The sequence below is a fragment of the Sapajus apella genome, unplaced genomic scaffold (assembly GCF_009761245.1).
Source record: "Sapajus apella isolate SASKATOON/1434 unplaced genomic scaffold, GSC_monkey_1.0 scaffold3, whole genome shotgun sequence".
Lineage (NCBI taxonomy): Eukaryota > Metazoa > Chordata > Mammalia > Primates > Cebidae > Sapajus > Sapajus apella.
Window position 1 is genome coordinate 4103127 of NW_022436943.1, and position 16098 is coordinate 4119224.

Sequence of the window (16098 nt, forward strand, 5' to 3'; positions counted from 1 at the left end):
TCATTTTTCTTGGAAAAAGAGATTGCCACAGAGCTTTCACATTTTACCAATTAAACAGTTTGGATTCCATGTAATTAAGTAATATAATTATGAATTTATTTTTTGGCCTCAAGCCCATGGCTGCATTTCTAGTTCAAGTCTATCAGCAATTTTCATCCAGAATTCATACATGTTGAACCTAGCTCTTCATATTAAAATACATAGGCAATCTATAAGTATAAATTCACAATTTTAAAATTAAAGAGTAAGACTCAATGAGTACAATCACAAAAAATGAAGTACAGAGTAGATGCTGGGCATTCAACATAAGCAGGATATAGAAGTGACCAGGAGAAATATAAGACTTCTACAAATTCAGTATGAAATGAAAAAAAGTGGAGCAGTCACTGGGTTTCTACCGTGCAAGGGATGGTGGCTTAAGTAGAAAAGGGAAAGGATATTTAAAGTTATATTAGTATAGCTAACATATTAAGTTAGGAGGCAAAGTAATCACTAACGGGGATGGAGGTAAACTAAATTATCACCTTCTTTTATATGAAAAATAATGGTGCTGTCAGAATTGTGCTTATTAATTTATAAAAGTTAACATTTATTGATAACTTGGGTTGGGCCAGCTCCTATTCTAAGTATATTCTGTAAATAGTTTATTTAATTTTCAAAGCAACTTTATGAGATAGGAACTATGATCTCCATTTCACAGATGAGAAAATTGAGGCACAGAGAGGCAAAGAAACGTGCCTAAGGCTATACAGCTAGGAAATTACAGAGCTGAGATTTAAATCCTGGCAGTCTGGCTCCAGAATCCAGTTTTTAACAGTATGCTATGGTACCTCATAATGTCTACTCAAAAGAAATATTACTCTTTATTTTAGAGCTCTATTCATGTCTTTAAATAGGCTTTCAGAAATCTTTTAGAGATTTAAGTCCTGAATTGAACAGACTGGTCACTAGCTATCAAAAGCAGCTGAAGTTGATGTACTTTGAGAACTGGTAAAAGATACTCAACTCACTTTTGCATGGTATTTGACATTTGTCCATGTGATTGAATTCAATTCAATTAACAGGATCCCACGCTGAGTACCAAAGAAGTAAGATTCAAAGCTTAAAGAGGATAGAGTTTTTATTTCAATCTAGAGCAAATGAAATACTCTGAAACTTATGGTTGAATAGAGATGAAAAAAATGAAGTCCAGAGCATTCAAATGACTTAAGGCCCAAAATGTAGTTTGTAGCACAAAGTGACCTAAAGTCCAATTCAAATGGGTCTAAAGAAAGTTTCTCTTTTAATTCCACCACTGTGCTTCCAATCAAGCTGGTAGAACATACCAAAATAAAATTAATGTCCAAAATAAATATCTGTCATTTATAAAGAGGAAAAATGTTTGACTTTTTCCTGCTTTGCTCTAGAACCCACTTCATTCTGGAATGATATGAGAAACAGAAAGAAGAGATAGCCAAGGGAATATTTTTAAAAGGGGAGGAGAGAATTAACATAGCATCTCCCAGCTCTTCTGTGAAGGAATGTGTGATTTTCAGTTTTATTTGCTGGATAACATCTCTCTCAAACCGTCTCCAATTCTAAAATTAGGTGTTGAAATTATGTCTATATTGATAACTGTGTGTGTGTGTGTGTGTGTGTGTGTGTGTGTGTGTGTGTGTGAAGGTCACTCGCTCCATTCTAAGAACCTTAAGAACAGAGGACATGCTTTAAACCTGTGTGCCCAGCTTCTACAAAGTGCTTTATAAAAACCAAAGTAGGTGCTTAAAAATATTTTCTGTTACATATGGTAGTTATGGTAAAAGCGTAAGTATATACAATGTAAGATTTCCAATTAGTTTGTTTTCTTTAACAAAATGACCCTGTATTCAGGTTACCTAGATATTTTTATTAGTTTATTTTAGTGGTTCTCAAACTGGGGCTCCTGCTTCCCCTGGTCCTCCAGGGGACACCTGGCAATGTCTGGAGACATTTTTGGTTATCATAACTTGAGATTAGGGGAGGGTGCTACTGGCTTCCAGTGGGAAGAGGTCAGGGATGCTGCAAAATATCCTATCATGCGTGGGACAGACCTTGCAACAAAGAATTATCTGGGCAATCTTTCAGCCTAGATTCCTTATTGTGGCTATAGAAATCATTCTTTCTATCCTAGATTACTCTTTTGTTTTTATCTTGGAAAGACGACCGGCCTTTATCCATTGTTCTAATAGCCTGATAATCTCTGATAATAAATAAGGGAAAGGAAGTAGGAGGTGCTGCTGATTTTTCTTTGCATTTGGTCATATTTTCCTTGCATATTCTTCAGTTGGTATGGTTACATTTGCTTCAGTTTTATTTGCTTGTTCATTTCCCCCAGTGGCTAATAACATTTGACACTTCAGATGTCTGGAGTACACAAGAATACAAATTTCTTTAAGAGAATAAGTTATTTCTTTTCTGGGAATCAACTGACCTCAAGAGGACCTTTGAACATATCATAGTAACTAATCTGTCAAGTATTTTGTGTTTTGAGTTAAACATGTCACTACTGAAATCCTCACATGTTAGTTAACAATTTTCTAAATATTTACCAAGATCTTTAATAAGCGAGAGTGCTTCCCATGATATAAAGGCTCCACCACCATCATCCATGGCACCCTGTCCAACATCCCAGCTGTCCAGATGTCCACTGACCAGTACAACCTAGAACAAATAATAAAAAGAGGAAAAAGTACAACTAAGCAAAAATGACATCAAAGAGTAAACATTCATAGGTATTCAAAATATAAAAATGAAACTTTTATATTTTCGATTTTTATGTCTTAAAAGATATGTATCATTTTTACTAGTGGAAAACTTGGTTTGAGAAATTATATAAGGGGTCTAAGGCAATCCTAATAGTAACAAAAATCCTCACTTTGTACCTTTCTTTATTAATATAATTTTGACTACTAAAGAAATTGGCTTATTACTGACAGATATTTGATAAATTTATTATATGGCTTAAAACTTAAATGACATAAAAATGAAGCTCGAAACTTCAACCACATCCTTAACTGTTCCAAATTCGAAAAGAAATGCAATAAACATGTGTTGAATTGATTCAAATGAGAAAATGAGAACAACAATTTATTTTAAAAAATTGTTTTGTGCATTATAGATTGATGTTGAATAAATAAATAGCTGGATTTCAAAACTAGATCCAGTTGAACAGGAGAATTTTTAAAGGAAGTTTCAACTGACATCAGCATTAAATAAATCTAGAAATTATATTACACATTTTAAATCATCTCAAGTTTAAAATTTTTGTCAGGAAACATTGGTAATTCTCTCTAATAAAATATTTTAAAAATTTACTGAAACTAAATTTTGTGGACACACTTAAAACAAGTTAAAAGCCAAGTAAAGTGATAATGGGATGTATAGAATATTGGTTTGAAAAAAATGTATCTTGATCATTATAAAACATACAAATATGGAGTCAGACGAATTACATATCTAAATACAGATTTTAGAGGAACGTATAGAATAACTTCGCCAATTTGAAGTAGGCAAAGATATCTTAGACTGGACGTGAAAAGCATAAGCCATAAAAGAAAAAAATAATAAATTGTTTTGAGTTAAATATGTCACTACTGAGATCCTCACACATTGGTTAATAATTTTCTAAATATTACCAAGATCTTTAATATGTCAGAGTATTATTTTAAAATTGGGAATATCTGGTCATCAAAAGACCCCATTACCCATTAAGAGCGTGAAAAGGTAACCCACAGAGAAACAGAACATATTTACCATATATATATATATGAACAGACAATGCACAAAGAAAGATATACAAATTACGAACAATCATATAAAAAGACAGGTCAGCTTCATTATCATTAAGGAAATGTAAATTAAACCACATTCAATACATATCGACCAGACTGGCTGAAATGAAAAAAAAAAATATGCCAAATATTAGTGAGGAGGTGGAGCAGCTGGAACTCTTGTAAATTGCTAGAGTAAGTGTATTCAACCACCCTGGAAAACTGGCTTATCTATTAAATCTGTATGTACACAAAACTATGACCCAGCAATTCTACTCCTAGTTATATATCCAACAGGACTCGTGTGTGTGTGTGTGTGTGTGTGTGTGTGTGTGTGTGTGTGTACTTTAATCAAAATAGATGTACTGGGATATTCCTAATAGAGTATTCATTCATAATAGACCTAACTCTCCTTAAAAAAAAAAAGAAAACTAATCAAATGCCTGCTGACAACAGAATGAATAAATTGTGCTGTATTTATCAATGGGACACTGCATGGCAATAAGGTAGGAATGGAGAAATGAACAAACACAATACATGATAAATTTGTACAACCCTCATAAACATAATGAAAAAAGAAGTCAGATACAAAATAACACATCCTCTATCATGCCATTTGCATAAAATATAAAAACATGCAAAACAGGAGAGTGATTACCCTTGGTGAGGAAGGTAAGTGATAAAAAGGGGGTACATGTAATCCCAGCAATTTGGGAGGCCGAGGTGGGTGGATCACCTGAGGTCAGGAGTTCAAGACCAGCCTGGCCAACATGGTGAAACTCCGTCTCTACTAAAAATACAAAAATTAGCTGGGCATGGTGGCAGGCGCCTGTAATTCCAGTTACTCCGGAGGCTGTCATTGGAGAATTGCTCGAACCTGGGAGGTGGAGGTTGCAGAGAGCTGAGATCACGCCATTGCACTCCAGCCTGGGGGACAAGAGCGAGACTTCATCTCAAAAAAAGAAGGTATAGGAAAGCTTCTGGGGTGCTGTTCATGTTCTGTTTTCTGATCTGGGTAGCAGTTACACAGGTGTACTCAGTTTGTAAAAGTTCACCATATACACTTAGGATTTATATACTTTCTCTGAGAATATTATACTTCAATATAATTTTTTTAAAAAGTTTTACAGATTGATATGTCTGCTTAGCATGTACTGAGTAAACCAAAGTTGAACCAATCTTCTTGATGATTAAAATAAAAATTCCCCATGACTTTGGGAAAGCAGGACTTTGGGGTTAAAATATTAGGGTCACCCTTTGCACTGGATGATTCACAGAGCAGCTGCAGTATCTCCTCCCATTGACTTATATACAGACCCAACCTAGTATGACCTCACTGTAGTTACAAACAAGCACAATGCCCCAAACTAACAAATGGCCATGAAATGAACCCAACTGGATTGTTTCTAAGGGGAGAAAATAAAGAATAAAGAAAAAATCATGTTGCAATAGCAGGAACTTCTGATTCAGAAAGTAGTGGTGTAATCCCATGTGGGACAAACAGCCCAATTAGTCAACATTCTCACGACTCTCAGAACATTTTCCCAATAAGATTCTAGTGTATTAAAGTATCAAAATGTGCTTCAATACACTTTTTCTCAGATAATATATAAGAGTGACAAAGTCAAGGAAGCTATCATTTTATCCTTCAGATTTCCTTCAGAATAATTGAGGTTGTTTACAATCATACTTCTTTATGTTTTCTTCATTCTGTAATCTACTTAATGTTACTTAAACTAGTAGTTAAAAAATTGGAAAGATGGTTTTTGAATGATAGGAAACTAAACAACATCCAAAAGGACAAGGTATTTGGTATAGTGCTATAGAGGAATGGTTACGTATTCTTTGGATTTTGAGAGCTTGGTTTAGTATACATTTTTTTAAATCAGAAAACTGGGGGCAACAATAAAATGGTCGTTGTAATTTTAATATCTATTGATTTAAAACTAGGTAATGACAAAAAGCTACTTCTAATTCAGTAGCAATTTGAATGAACTTGAATTTTCCAAATATAAGAGCTTCTGCATATACTTAGAAAATAACAGTGCAGGAGGTTTCACTCACAATGGAATCTGGCTAGCATTTCTTAATGTAGCCTCACAAAAGATAACCCAGAAAAATATACCAATGCACAAGATTACTGAAAAATCTCCCTTATGTCAAGGTCAGGTGTAAAAGAACATTAGTTATAATAAGCTTGGATCTGACTTAGACAAACAAAACAAAAACAGACTACCCAGAAATGCAGTAAACTCCAGTTTCATGAAAAATATCACCTGATAAATGTTAGGAAAATGCACAGTCCCTTTACTGCCTCTGTTGCCAGATCTGGACTCTTTTGATCAAAAACATGGCCTAAAATCATCAGAGAAGTGGGCACCTGCCCATCTACCCCTTGTGTTCTGCTTCCTGAGGCTGATCAATTCCTTTCCCCCCTGACTTCCTTTCCACCACCATCTCTTCCAAATGCAGTATAGAGTAAAAAATTACTCTGAAAACAACAACTGCAATAGCAGCCACAACAAAACAACTAGAAAGGCAGAATGGGAACTTAGTTCTTTGAAATGTAGGGTTTCTTACTTGTGAGGCAGACCTTAGCTCTGACTACCTTGGGAATGACGGCCTTGGGAGTAGGGGAAGAATACACCACAGTCAGACAGAAATGCACTGGATGAAAGCCTGCTAGGAGAAGGAATCAGACTGGCAATGGCATATATCCATCCGCAGGCCAGCTGTGGGTCTGAGAGCGGAGATGGATGAAATCAAAGATGTGCAGAGAGCAGCCCGAGGACAAACCCCTCTGTTATGGGTACATATGAAGACACCAAGTCCAAATAGATCCACCTGATTATAAGATTAAAATGGAACATATGAAAAATATGGCAGGACAAGGGAGATGAAACAGCCTCAGAGGACATGTATTCTTAGGAAAAGGAGCTAATGCAAGATACTGAAGAACATTTCATGCTCTCTGGCATTCAGTCATGATTTCCTTCAACAATTTGTATTGAGTTCCCACTATGTACTAGAGATACCAAAATGAATAAAACATGCAAATATTCTACCTTAATTGAATTTAGATTCTGGTGGGAAGATGGAAAATAAATAAATGTGATATAATGATAGTTTTAAGTGCAATAGAGAAAAAAAATCTTTCTGTCTTCAGTGTGGAGATTTAAAAAATCTTTGAATAAAAATTCAAAGCATGAATAGTAGATATATAAATTAAACTATCATAAGTGAAGTTTATGTTCATCAAGAGAAATTATAGAATGAGAGGAGTTACTAAAAATTAGAAGACATTTAAAATATACATAAAACCCAAAATGATTTATATTCAAAATGGATAATGAATTCTTACAAATCAACAAGAAAAAGACAAGCAACCCCAAAAGCAAATAGGCAAAAGACATAAAGGGGCATTTCACGGAAAAGAAATTATGAATGGACAGCAAGCACTTGAAAAGATGACCAATTACCTATCAGGGAAATGTAAATGTAAATTAAATCCTTAATAAGATACCACTTTGCACCTAACTGGCAAAAAAATTTAAAATCAGACAAATGAGATCTTGGCAGGGAGGCTGAGCAACAGGAATTCTTATCTAATCCTGGTAGGAGCAGGAAATTGTTAAAAATCATTCAGAGAAAACAATTGGACATATCCTTATAAGGCTGAACATATGTGCATTCCACAATCCAACAATTTCACTTTTGATATAAACATTAGAGGGAAATCTAATTCCAGGAGACGTGGACCAAAATGGTCATACAGGCTATTCAGAAGTTCTGAAACTGAAAAAAAACACAAATATACATAATCAGTAGAATAAATTGTGGAATAGTCATACAATGGTATATTACAAAGTAGTGAAGTAAACCGAAAATGACCTAGAGGTGCATCGATAAATATAAATGAATCTCGAAAAAAGGCAACAAAAACAAAAACCCCAAAAAAAGACAAAAGAAATAGATTATGATTCTACAATATAAATTTCAGCTGAACTAAATAATATAATCTTCAGTAATATATACAAAGATGGCATAACTATGAAGAAAAGTAAAGCAGCGGTATACCAAAATTAGGATCGTGTTTATGTTAAATGGGGGTTGGGGCAGAGAGAAGGAGGTGATCAGTCAGGGGAGCACAGTGAGCTTCAGAGGCACTGATATTGTTCTGTTCCTGCAATTCAGTGGTGAGAACATGTGTAATCCTTCCATTACTATTCTCTAGATTGAACATAGATAAATAAAGCTTTCTATATGTCTGATATATATATATATATATATATATATATATATATACACACACACACACAAAGAATTATCAAAGACCTACCTTTGAAAATCAAAGGGCTCAGATACTTTTAGAAATGAGTTCAACCAAACATTAGATGCCAGATTGACTTGCTCTATTTCAGCTGTTCTAAAGCAAAGAAAAAAATACAGAAAATCTACTTACAGCTACTTACAAATCTAACTCTACTTACAGAGTATCACAATCTTGATACTAAAACCTAGCAAAGATAGTGTCCCCCTTATAAACTAACTAGAGATCAAATATAATTGTAAAAATCTGCAATAATTGAATCCAAAAGCATATTAAAAAGTATTACAATAATGGCCCAGTCATCTTCAAATGCCCTTGGTAACTAGAAGCAGTAGTATATTCGATATACTAAGAAAGGGCCACTTTTGAATCACACTTATTTTCTTGGTATGGTTAGCTTTTAATTTTCTTCATTTAAAATTACGTGAGTTGTACAGATATTCATCTAAACCTGACCACATTCATGCTGATCAATTGTCAGTAAACAACATGCCCATCTGATAATAAAGCAGAATTCATTTTATAAATATCTTGCTTAGTCAAAAACCAGAAAGACAGCTACTCAGTGTTTTTTTTTTTCCTCTTGTGATTTTTTAATTGCAGCAGCTTCCTTCTCCTAGTCTTAATTTTATTTGGCATATTTTAAAAGGTAGCAGAAAAAGTCTTAGGGCTACAAAGTTTGAGGCCTAATGCATTTCCAGACACAGGAAATCCCCAAATTTTCAACAACAAAAAATCATTAAATGGTTGAAAAAATATGACATACCAAAAAAGGAGAAAAAATATCACTCATTATTTAGCCTTACAGAAGAGGCCGAGAAGTGACCTAATAATGGGCTTCAGCTAAAACAGGTCCCACTGTGAAGAACATGAACAGCAGAAGAAAGTGCAAGGGAAGCCAGGCTTGGACTGCAGCAGTGAGCATTAGGGTCATATAAGCAAGCAAGAATCTTCTGATGCAGGCTTTTGTTAAGTTAAAAAAGAATGACTAACAGGGGAAAGGTTATGAAAAATTTCCTTCCTTGGAGAGTTTTTAAAATAGCATATGTTCTGAGGTCTTAGATGGAAAGCTAAAAGAGAAGGGATAAATAAAACCTACCGAGGTTCCATCTAATACAATATTCTATGGCAGTTTTCAAGAATTTCTCTTCTATTCTAATCATTTTAAAGGAGGAAACGGTCTTTCAAAAAGTCTCTATAACCTAACAGACTTTTCCCTAAGCATCTCTTTTCTGGCTGTCAAGCATCTTCCCACAATTTAAAATCTAAACGCAGGTGGGCAGGCACTTCTCAAGAAATCCATGTTTTCATAATCCCCACTGGAGACAAAGCCTTGGCTTTCAGAGGGCAGTTGCTGAATATATTGTGCTATTGCCCAGCACAGACAAAAGGGACTATGTTTGAACAAATATTTTCCTCCCCAATGATTCAGACTAGGTGGTCTACAGAATAAAGCTAAGCTCTTGACATACAGGGTGTGTTCAGAGGCAACACAGCAAACATGTGAGTTCCTCTTGAATTGATTTCTTATCTTGAAGCTTTTTTTTCTTCCCCCTCAGTGAAGCTGTTGGGTTTTAGCTTGTAGGATACAGAATCCTTTCACACGAAAATGGTCCATCTGTCCAAATGCTCATGGATCACCATAGCTGGTCCTGAAAAGAGCTGTTTCTACTCACAGACTATCCCCTCTTACTTGTAAAGGGCACTCAGACTGGACTCATAAAAAGGAGATAGATCATGCCTATTCCTGGTTGCATGCTGTGAGCATGTTACTAGACTGATAGTTCAGGGTAAAACAAGAAGGATCTAATTTATCTGTGGTGCATGAAAACCAAGCACTAGGTATATTTATAAAATGTGATTGCAGTGTATTTGGAAGAAATAACTGGAACTGATCAAATATTGATTCGATGACAGGGGAACAGCAGAGAATGCCTATGGAAGGAAATCATTCTCATGAAATGGAGGCAACTGGATTTCATCCAGAAGTCATGATTAGATGCAACTGAAGATGATCTTCTTTTAAGCAGAAGAACCATGTGTTTGAATTCCTCCTCTATTTAGCCTCAGCAACCACAGTATCAGTTGTCTCATTTGAGAGGATAAGAAGAGTAGAAGAGCTGGATTACAATATTCTATTTGAACTTCCTGAGGGAAGGGAAGAGACACAGAGAGTTTAGGTAACTTCCATATTAATAATAATCATCTTTCCCATGAACAAATCTAAGCATGGTAGAGTACACAGCTAGAACTTCTCATTCCTTACAACCATTCACTTACCATTATGTCCCAGGCCTTTGTCAGGCTAAGCAGGTAGGATTTAAAAAAAGAAGAAAGCCAGGCATGGTGGCTCACTCATGTAATCCTAGCACTTTGGGAGGCCAAGGCAGGAGGATAGCTTGAGCCCAGGAGTTGAAGACCAGCCTGTGCAAGGTGGTGAGCCCTCATCTCTATGGGAAAAAAAAAAAAAGCTGGATATAGTGGTGCACGCTTGTAGTCCCAGCTACTGGAGAGGGGAAGGGAAGGTAGACTGAAGTAGGAGGATTCCTTGAGCCCAGGAGACTGTGGCTACAGTGAGCCATGACGGCACCACTGTACTCCAGAGCCAGATCCAGTCTCAAAAAAAAAAAAAAAAAAATTTTCATTTTTGGTCCCTTACAGACTCTTTTTTTTTTTTTTTTTTTTTTTTTTTTTTGAGACACAGTTTCATTCTGTTGCCCAGGCTGGGGTGCAGAGATGTGATTCTGGCTCACTGCAACCTCCACCTCCCAGGTTCAAACAATTCTCATGCCTCATCCCCCTAAGTAGCTGGGATTACAGGCATGTGCCACCATGGCCAGCTAATTTTTGTAATTTTAGTAAGATGGGTTTTTGCCATGTTGGCCATGCTAGTCTGGAACTCCTGACCTCAAGTGATCGGCCCACCTCGGCCTCCCAAAATGCTGGGATTAAAGGCATGAGCCACTGTACCCAGCCTCCTACAGACTCTTTCATGGTTCAGTTTAAACAAGCTAATAGAGATATAATCAATCTTTCATTATAAAAAGTGGGAGTCAAGGTTCTTCCTACCAAAATAAATAGGCTTTAACTTAAATTTTTACCATTTAGGCCTATAAGCTGACAGATTCTTCTTGGCCCCTAATGGTTTCTAAAATCCAGAACCCTATGTAGCTTTGAAATATACCCAGCCATGATAGCCTGTGCAGTTTAAATGAAAGTTACTCAAAGCATTTCTACCTTAAGCAGTTAGCTCCTGCCTGCCATGCCCCTGGACCACAGTGACAATAGGTAGTCAGAAGTAAATCATCTCAAGTTCCAGGAATTTTTAGTGAACTTTAGGGTAGATGAATGGCTTCCTATGATGATGACACTTGAGAAGTACTTTTATTTTGATACTTAAATTCCAGCTTAAACATAAGACAGTCAAATAATGTTACAGACATTACTAATAGAAGACTTCTCAATGAACTGATTTTTAATGATGTTAAAAATCAGCACAAGCTTCAGGACAGAATGTCAAGGAGCCAAAGTTACTTTGAAAGGCTCTTGCCTGTGCAAGCATCCAGCTTGCTATTCAAACACAGTACCGCCTAGACTTTAATTCTTTTATAATACTCAACCTCACATAGTATTAGTTCAGTCATTACAGTTAATAACCCTTATGTTCAGACTCTAGGAAATAAGCCAAATTTCCATCGGTATATTTTGTTTTAGAAAGGAGGTGTTGCAAAAATTGAACATTTCATTTTCTTGCATCCTTGTTTAAAAGAATACTATTATCCCCATTCCCCTGACCTGGTCTTATTTTTTATTAGAATTTACATATCTTGGAGGAAAAATGGCAGAATAGACATGTTAACTGGTATTGTACCTAATATAAACATGATGAGAGCCAAGGAGAAGAATATATGTGTTATGTATATATACCTAAAATGAAAAACTCTTCTTTTCCATTTACATTATAATGAACTGAAGCCTAACTTCAATATTCACAGTCAAATATCACATCTTCAAGGAAAAAGAGAAGGAATTATCTTAGTTTCATAAGAATCAAGGGCCACTAATAAGCTAAAATGCTGATTAACCTTCTAATATTTGTGCATCACAGCTCAAAAATAATAGTCTGAAAGTGATTTCTTCTAATTCCAAAGCTAACATAAAGCATAATCATGCTTTGCAAAGCACAGAAAACTCATCTTTTGTTCCCATAAAAGTGAACTCCAAAGATAAGCAGTAGGAGAAGCTTGAATGTTATAAAGGTAAACCTGCTGGAAAGAAAGAATAAAAATTAGCTTAGACTGAGAGTCCATAAGGAATAATTATTTTAAAAAGAACATAACAGAAAGACAAGATAATTTTAAAAACTTAATAGATACCACAAAGGAGAATGAATGGTTTAGTTGTCCTCTATCTAAATGCAATTAATTGAAATAAAAGAACATCATTAAAAAAAGACTGTTCACTTTCTCCATCAGTGGACATTGTGATATTATTGTCACAGTATGGATTTAGATTTTAAAGTCAACACTCATGAGGTTGTCCCTGTCCCCCTAATTATTTTGACTTGTCATTAGATTTTATATTCTCATATATTAAATCAGTTAAATCTCATCAGCTGATTTTAGCCATGTGTTGAATAATAAAAACCTGTGGAAAACAAACAAATGAATGGAAGGAAGGAAAGAAGGAAGGGAGGGAGGGAGGGAGGGAAGGAGGGAGAACTTTTTTTCTCAATTCTGCTTTTCTTGAAAGAACAACAATGCAAATAAAAACACCTGTTTTAAAATTTAACTTGTATTTAGTAGCATAAACAGTATATTTTAATAGGCTATAAAATAGAGCAAGATTAAAGGAAATACAAGCATCAAAGTACCATTCTCACTAAATTATATTTCTCATTAAATTTTGAACATTAGCATTGCTTAACTTAACCCAGCCCTTGATATAATCTTGTTCAACATTTCCATCAATACCTTGGAGATATTCTTATGAATTTTAAGATGATAAAAATATAAGATGAGTCATTAATATGTTGGACAAAATAATCAAGATTGCAAAATATCCTGAAGCAGAAATAATAGCTTACAACTGTCAAGATCATTCAGTGGGAATAAATCAGAAGTGCCCACTGCACTTTGAGAGGGTGAGTGGATAGTGGTCTGTCTGACAACAATCAGGAAACTCAGGTGGCCACAGGTACATTAAGCTAACAGTATCTCAGCCATGGGAAAAGTGTTTAAAGATTTTAAGGTTCATTGATAAAAATAAAATAATACTCTTGATTATGTGAAGTAATACTACCTTTTTACTCTAAATAAATCAAATGATTTTTTACTCCTTTTTGTTTTCTTCCAGAACCCTTGAGGGAAGAGTTTGGAAAAGAAACAGTGGTCAAAAAAGAGCTGTCAGGATTTTCCAGTGTCTAGAAATGCATTGCTTAAAGAGCAGCTGAATATGTTACATGGGAGAAGAGAAGACTGTAAAGGCCTAGTTGCTTCATCTGCAACTAGACTTCTCCCGAATGTATAATCAGGCCAGTGAGAGGAGAGCAGATACACATAGATTTTGAGCTCAGTAAAGAATAAACCCAAGCAGTCCCATAAGGGAACAATACTCCCCAGAGGATGAGTTGCCAAATGCTGGCAGTGTTCAGGCAGAGATGCAAGGAATACCTGCCAGGTAAAGAATGGACACACCTGCCCTGAGGTGGCAGTGAGATAGATCATCTCCAAAGTCGCTGTCAACTTCTGTGATTCTAAAAGGAAGGGTGGGCTTATCATGACCACTATTCAGAGAGAAGAAACTCTTAATGTTTTCCTGTGACGTTAGTATTATTTTCTAGTAAAAATTCCTATCATGCTTCTCTTCAACTGGAACCCAAACAAAAATTTGACATTATATTATACTACCAGTAAAATTAATTATTAAGGAAATCTGCCATCCTAAACAGAACTTTTATGACTTAAAATTTGCCTTTCTGAATTGGAGTTTTGCTGTATTGACAACTTCCATTGGAACCCTGGGACATATAGTAGGAGGGCATAATCACTACGATCTCTGTCAATACCAAGTTTTTGGGGAGAACTCCATACTTTATAATGTCCTTTGATAATCCAAGATGGACTGTTATTTCTACATTTGCCTGTCTTCACATTTATTTTTTACTTTTTGATTCAATAGATGGAAAGTTCCACAAAATTATCATCCACTGTGTAAAACAGTACTTCATTTTATCTGAGCTAAAATTACTTTCTCAAGTATGAAATACACAACAATCATAATTTTGTAGACATTTCTAAATAAGATGTTTTTCTCTATGTGCAGGGTGAAGATTGCTATACCCTTTATAATAGTCTGAACATGATATTTTGGTGGTTCCTTCAGAAACTTTCTTGAATTCCACTAGATTTTGGAGATGTAGCAACCAAAAGTATGATGTAGCCTATACATTTTTTGTATATTATATATAAACTGTAAGAACCTTCTTGATAGTTCCCAAGAACTTGATCTTTTTAATTGCACAGAACTACATACATTAGGAAACGTGCAATGACTCTAGATTCCTTTGCAGGCTCCTACAACCACACCCTATCAAAGCTAGAATGACTTCAGGAGATTGTGGCCAACATTCTACTTTTCCACAGAGAAGGAATATTTGCCTAAGTGACAGGGTCTGAAAATAGAAGCCACAGATTTTGACCCAGAGCTGAGAATTATTTCAATTATATCCCTCTGCCTGCTTCACTAAAGATGAGGCAGAACCTACTTTTGACTGCTTTTCTCTAAAGCATGACCTTTTATTTGAGTATGCTAACAATTAATCTGCTACTTTTTGATTACACACATAGCATAATGAGTTCTTTCAATAATTTATCTCTACCAGCTTGACATGGGCAGGTTACTTAAACTTTATAATCTTTGTTTCACTATTTATAAAGTGGGAATAATAATACAAATCTACCCTTAAAAAGTGTGTTGTGAGAAATGAATGAAATGACATGTGTATCACTATCATATTCCTGGCACATAGTATAAACTCTTTAAATTGTTGCCATTATTGATTATGTCATAATTATTATAAGATGACCTCAAACATTAAGTAAAATACAATTCTCTCTAGAAAAGATTCACTTGGGAAGCTGAAAAGTGTAAGTATGTTTCATACAGACTGCTTATGCAGGCATTGGTTTAGGTTAATATGCACTGCCAGTTTGAATTAGAAGGAGTAACAATAAAAAGCACGTTATTTAGGAATGTGAAAATATTCTAAAAATGTTATTTGGTGAACCTAATTTAAAACAGCATGAACTTATTCCACTTAAAAACATCCATACGCCATGAAATAGCTAAATTACATTTTCATTTCAATAATAGGTTGCAAAGGGGGAAAAAGTTATAGGTCAAGCAATCATATACAAACCCTCTCTAAATAACACTGGAGTTACAAGGTAACTTGGTAGCATTGGGTGAAAATGAATTCAGGTGTTTGAACTGAAGCTTCCCAAACTGCACCAGGGGCTAGTTTTGACCTGGTGATAGCAAATTTTTTTTTTTTCCCATTTATTTATTTTATTGCATTTTACATTTAAGGGTACATGTGAAGAACATGCAAAATTGTTGCATAGGAACACACGTGGCAGTGTGATTTGCTACCTTCCTCCCCATCACCTACATCTGGCAAATTTTAAGAATGATTCCACTGTCAATTGCATTTATAGAGTTGGCAAGATTGGCCACCGACTGGCTATCTCTGTAAAAGGGCCTTGAACACAGGGAGAGCATCCAGAACAGGACCTTAGAGAAAGCATCAAAAGTCTGCCATATTTCACATAGAAATGAGAAGCTTGGCCAGGCGCGGTGGCTCATACCTGTAATCTTAGCACTTTGGGAAGCCACGGGAGGTGGATCACCTGAGGACACGAGTTTGTAACCAGCCTGACCAACATGAAGAAGCCCCATCTCTACTAAAAAATACAAAAT

At 35.4% G+C, this 16098-nt stretch overlaps 1 protein-coding gene across 1 annotated transcript in view; it reads right to left on the reverse strand.

Moving 5' to 3' along the window:
• CPQ (carboxypeptidase Q) overlaps window positions 1-16098 on the reverse strand; it is a 495642-nt gene that overhangs the window by 183881 nt on the left and 295663 nt on the right. Inside the window, exon 5 of the mRNA XM_032245652.1 lies at window positions 2568-2679. Within this exon, the coding sequence (XP_032101543.1) occupies window positions 2568-2679 (112 nt within the window). The remainder of the gene's footprint in view (window positions 1-2567; window positions 2680-16098) is intronic.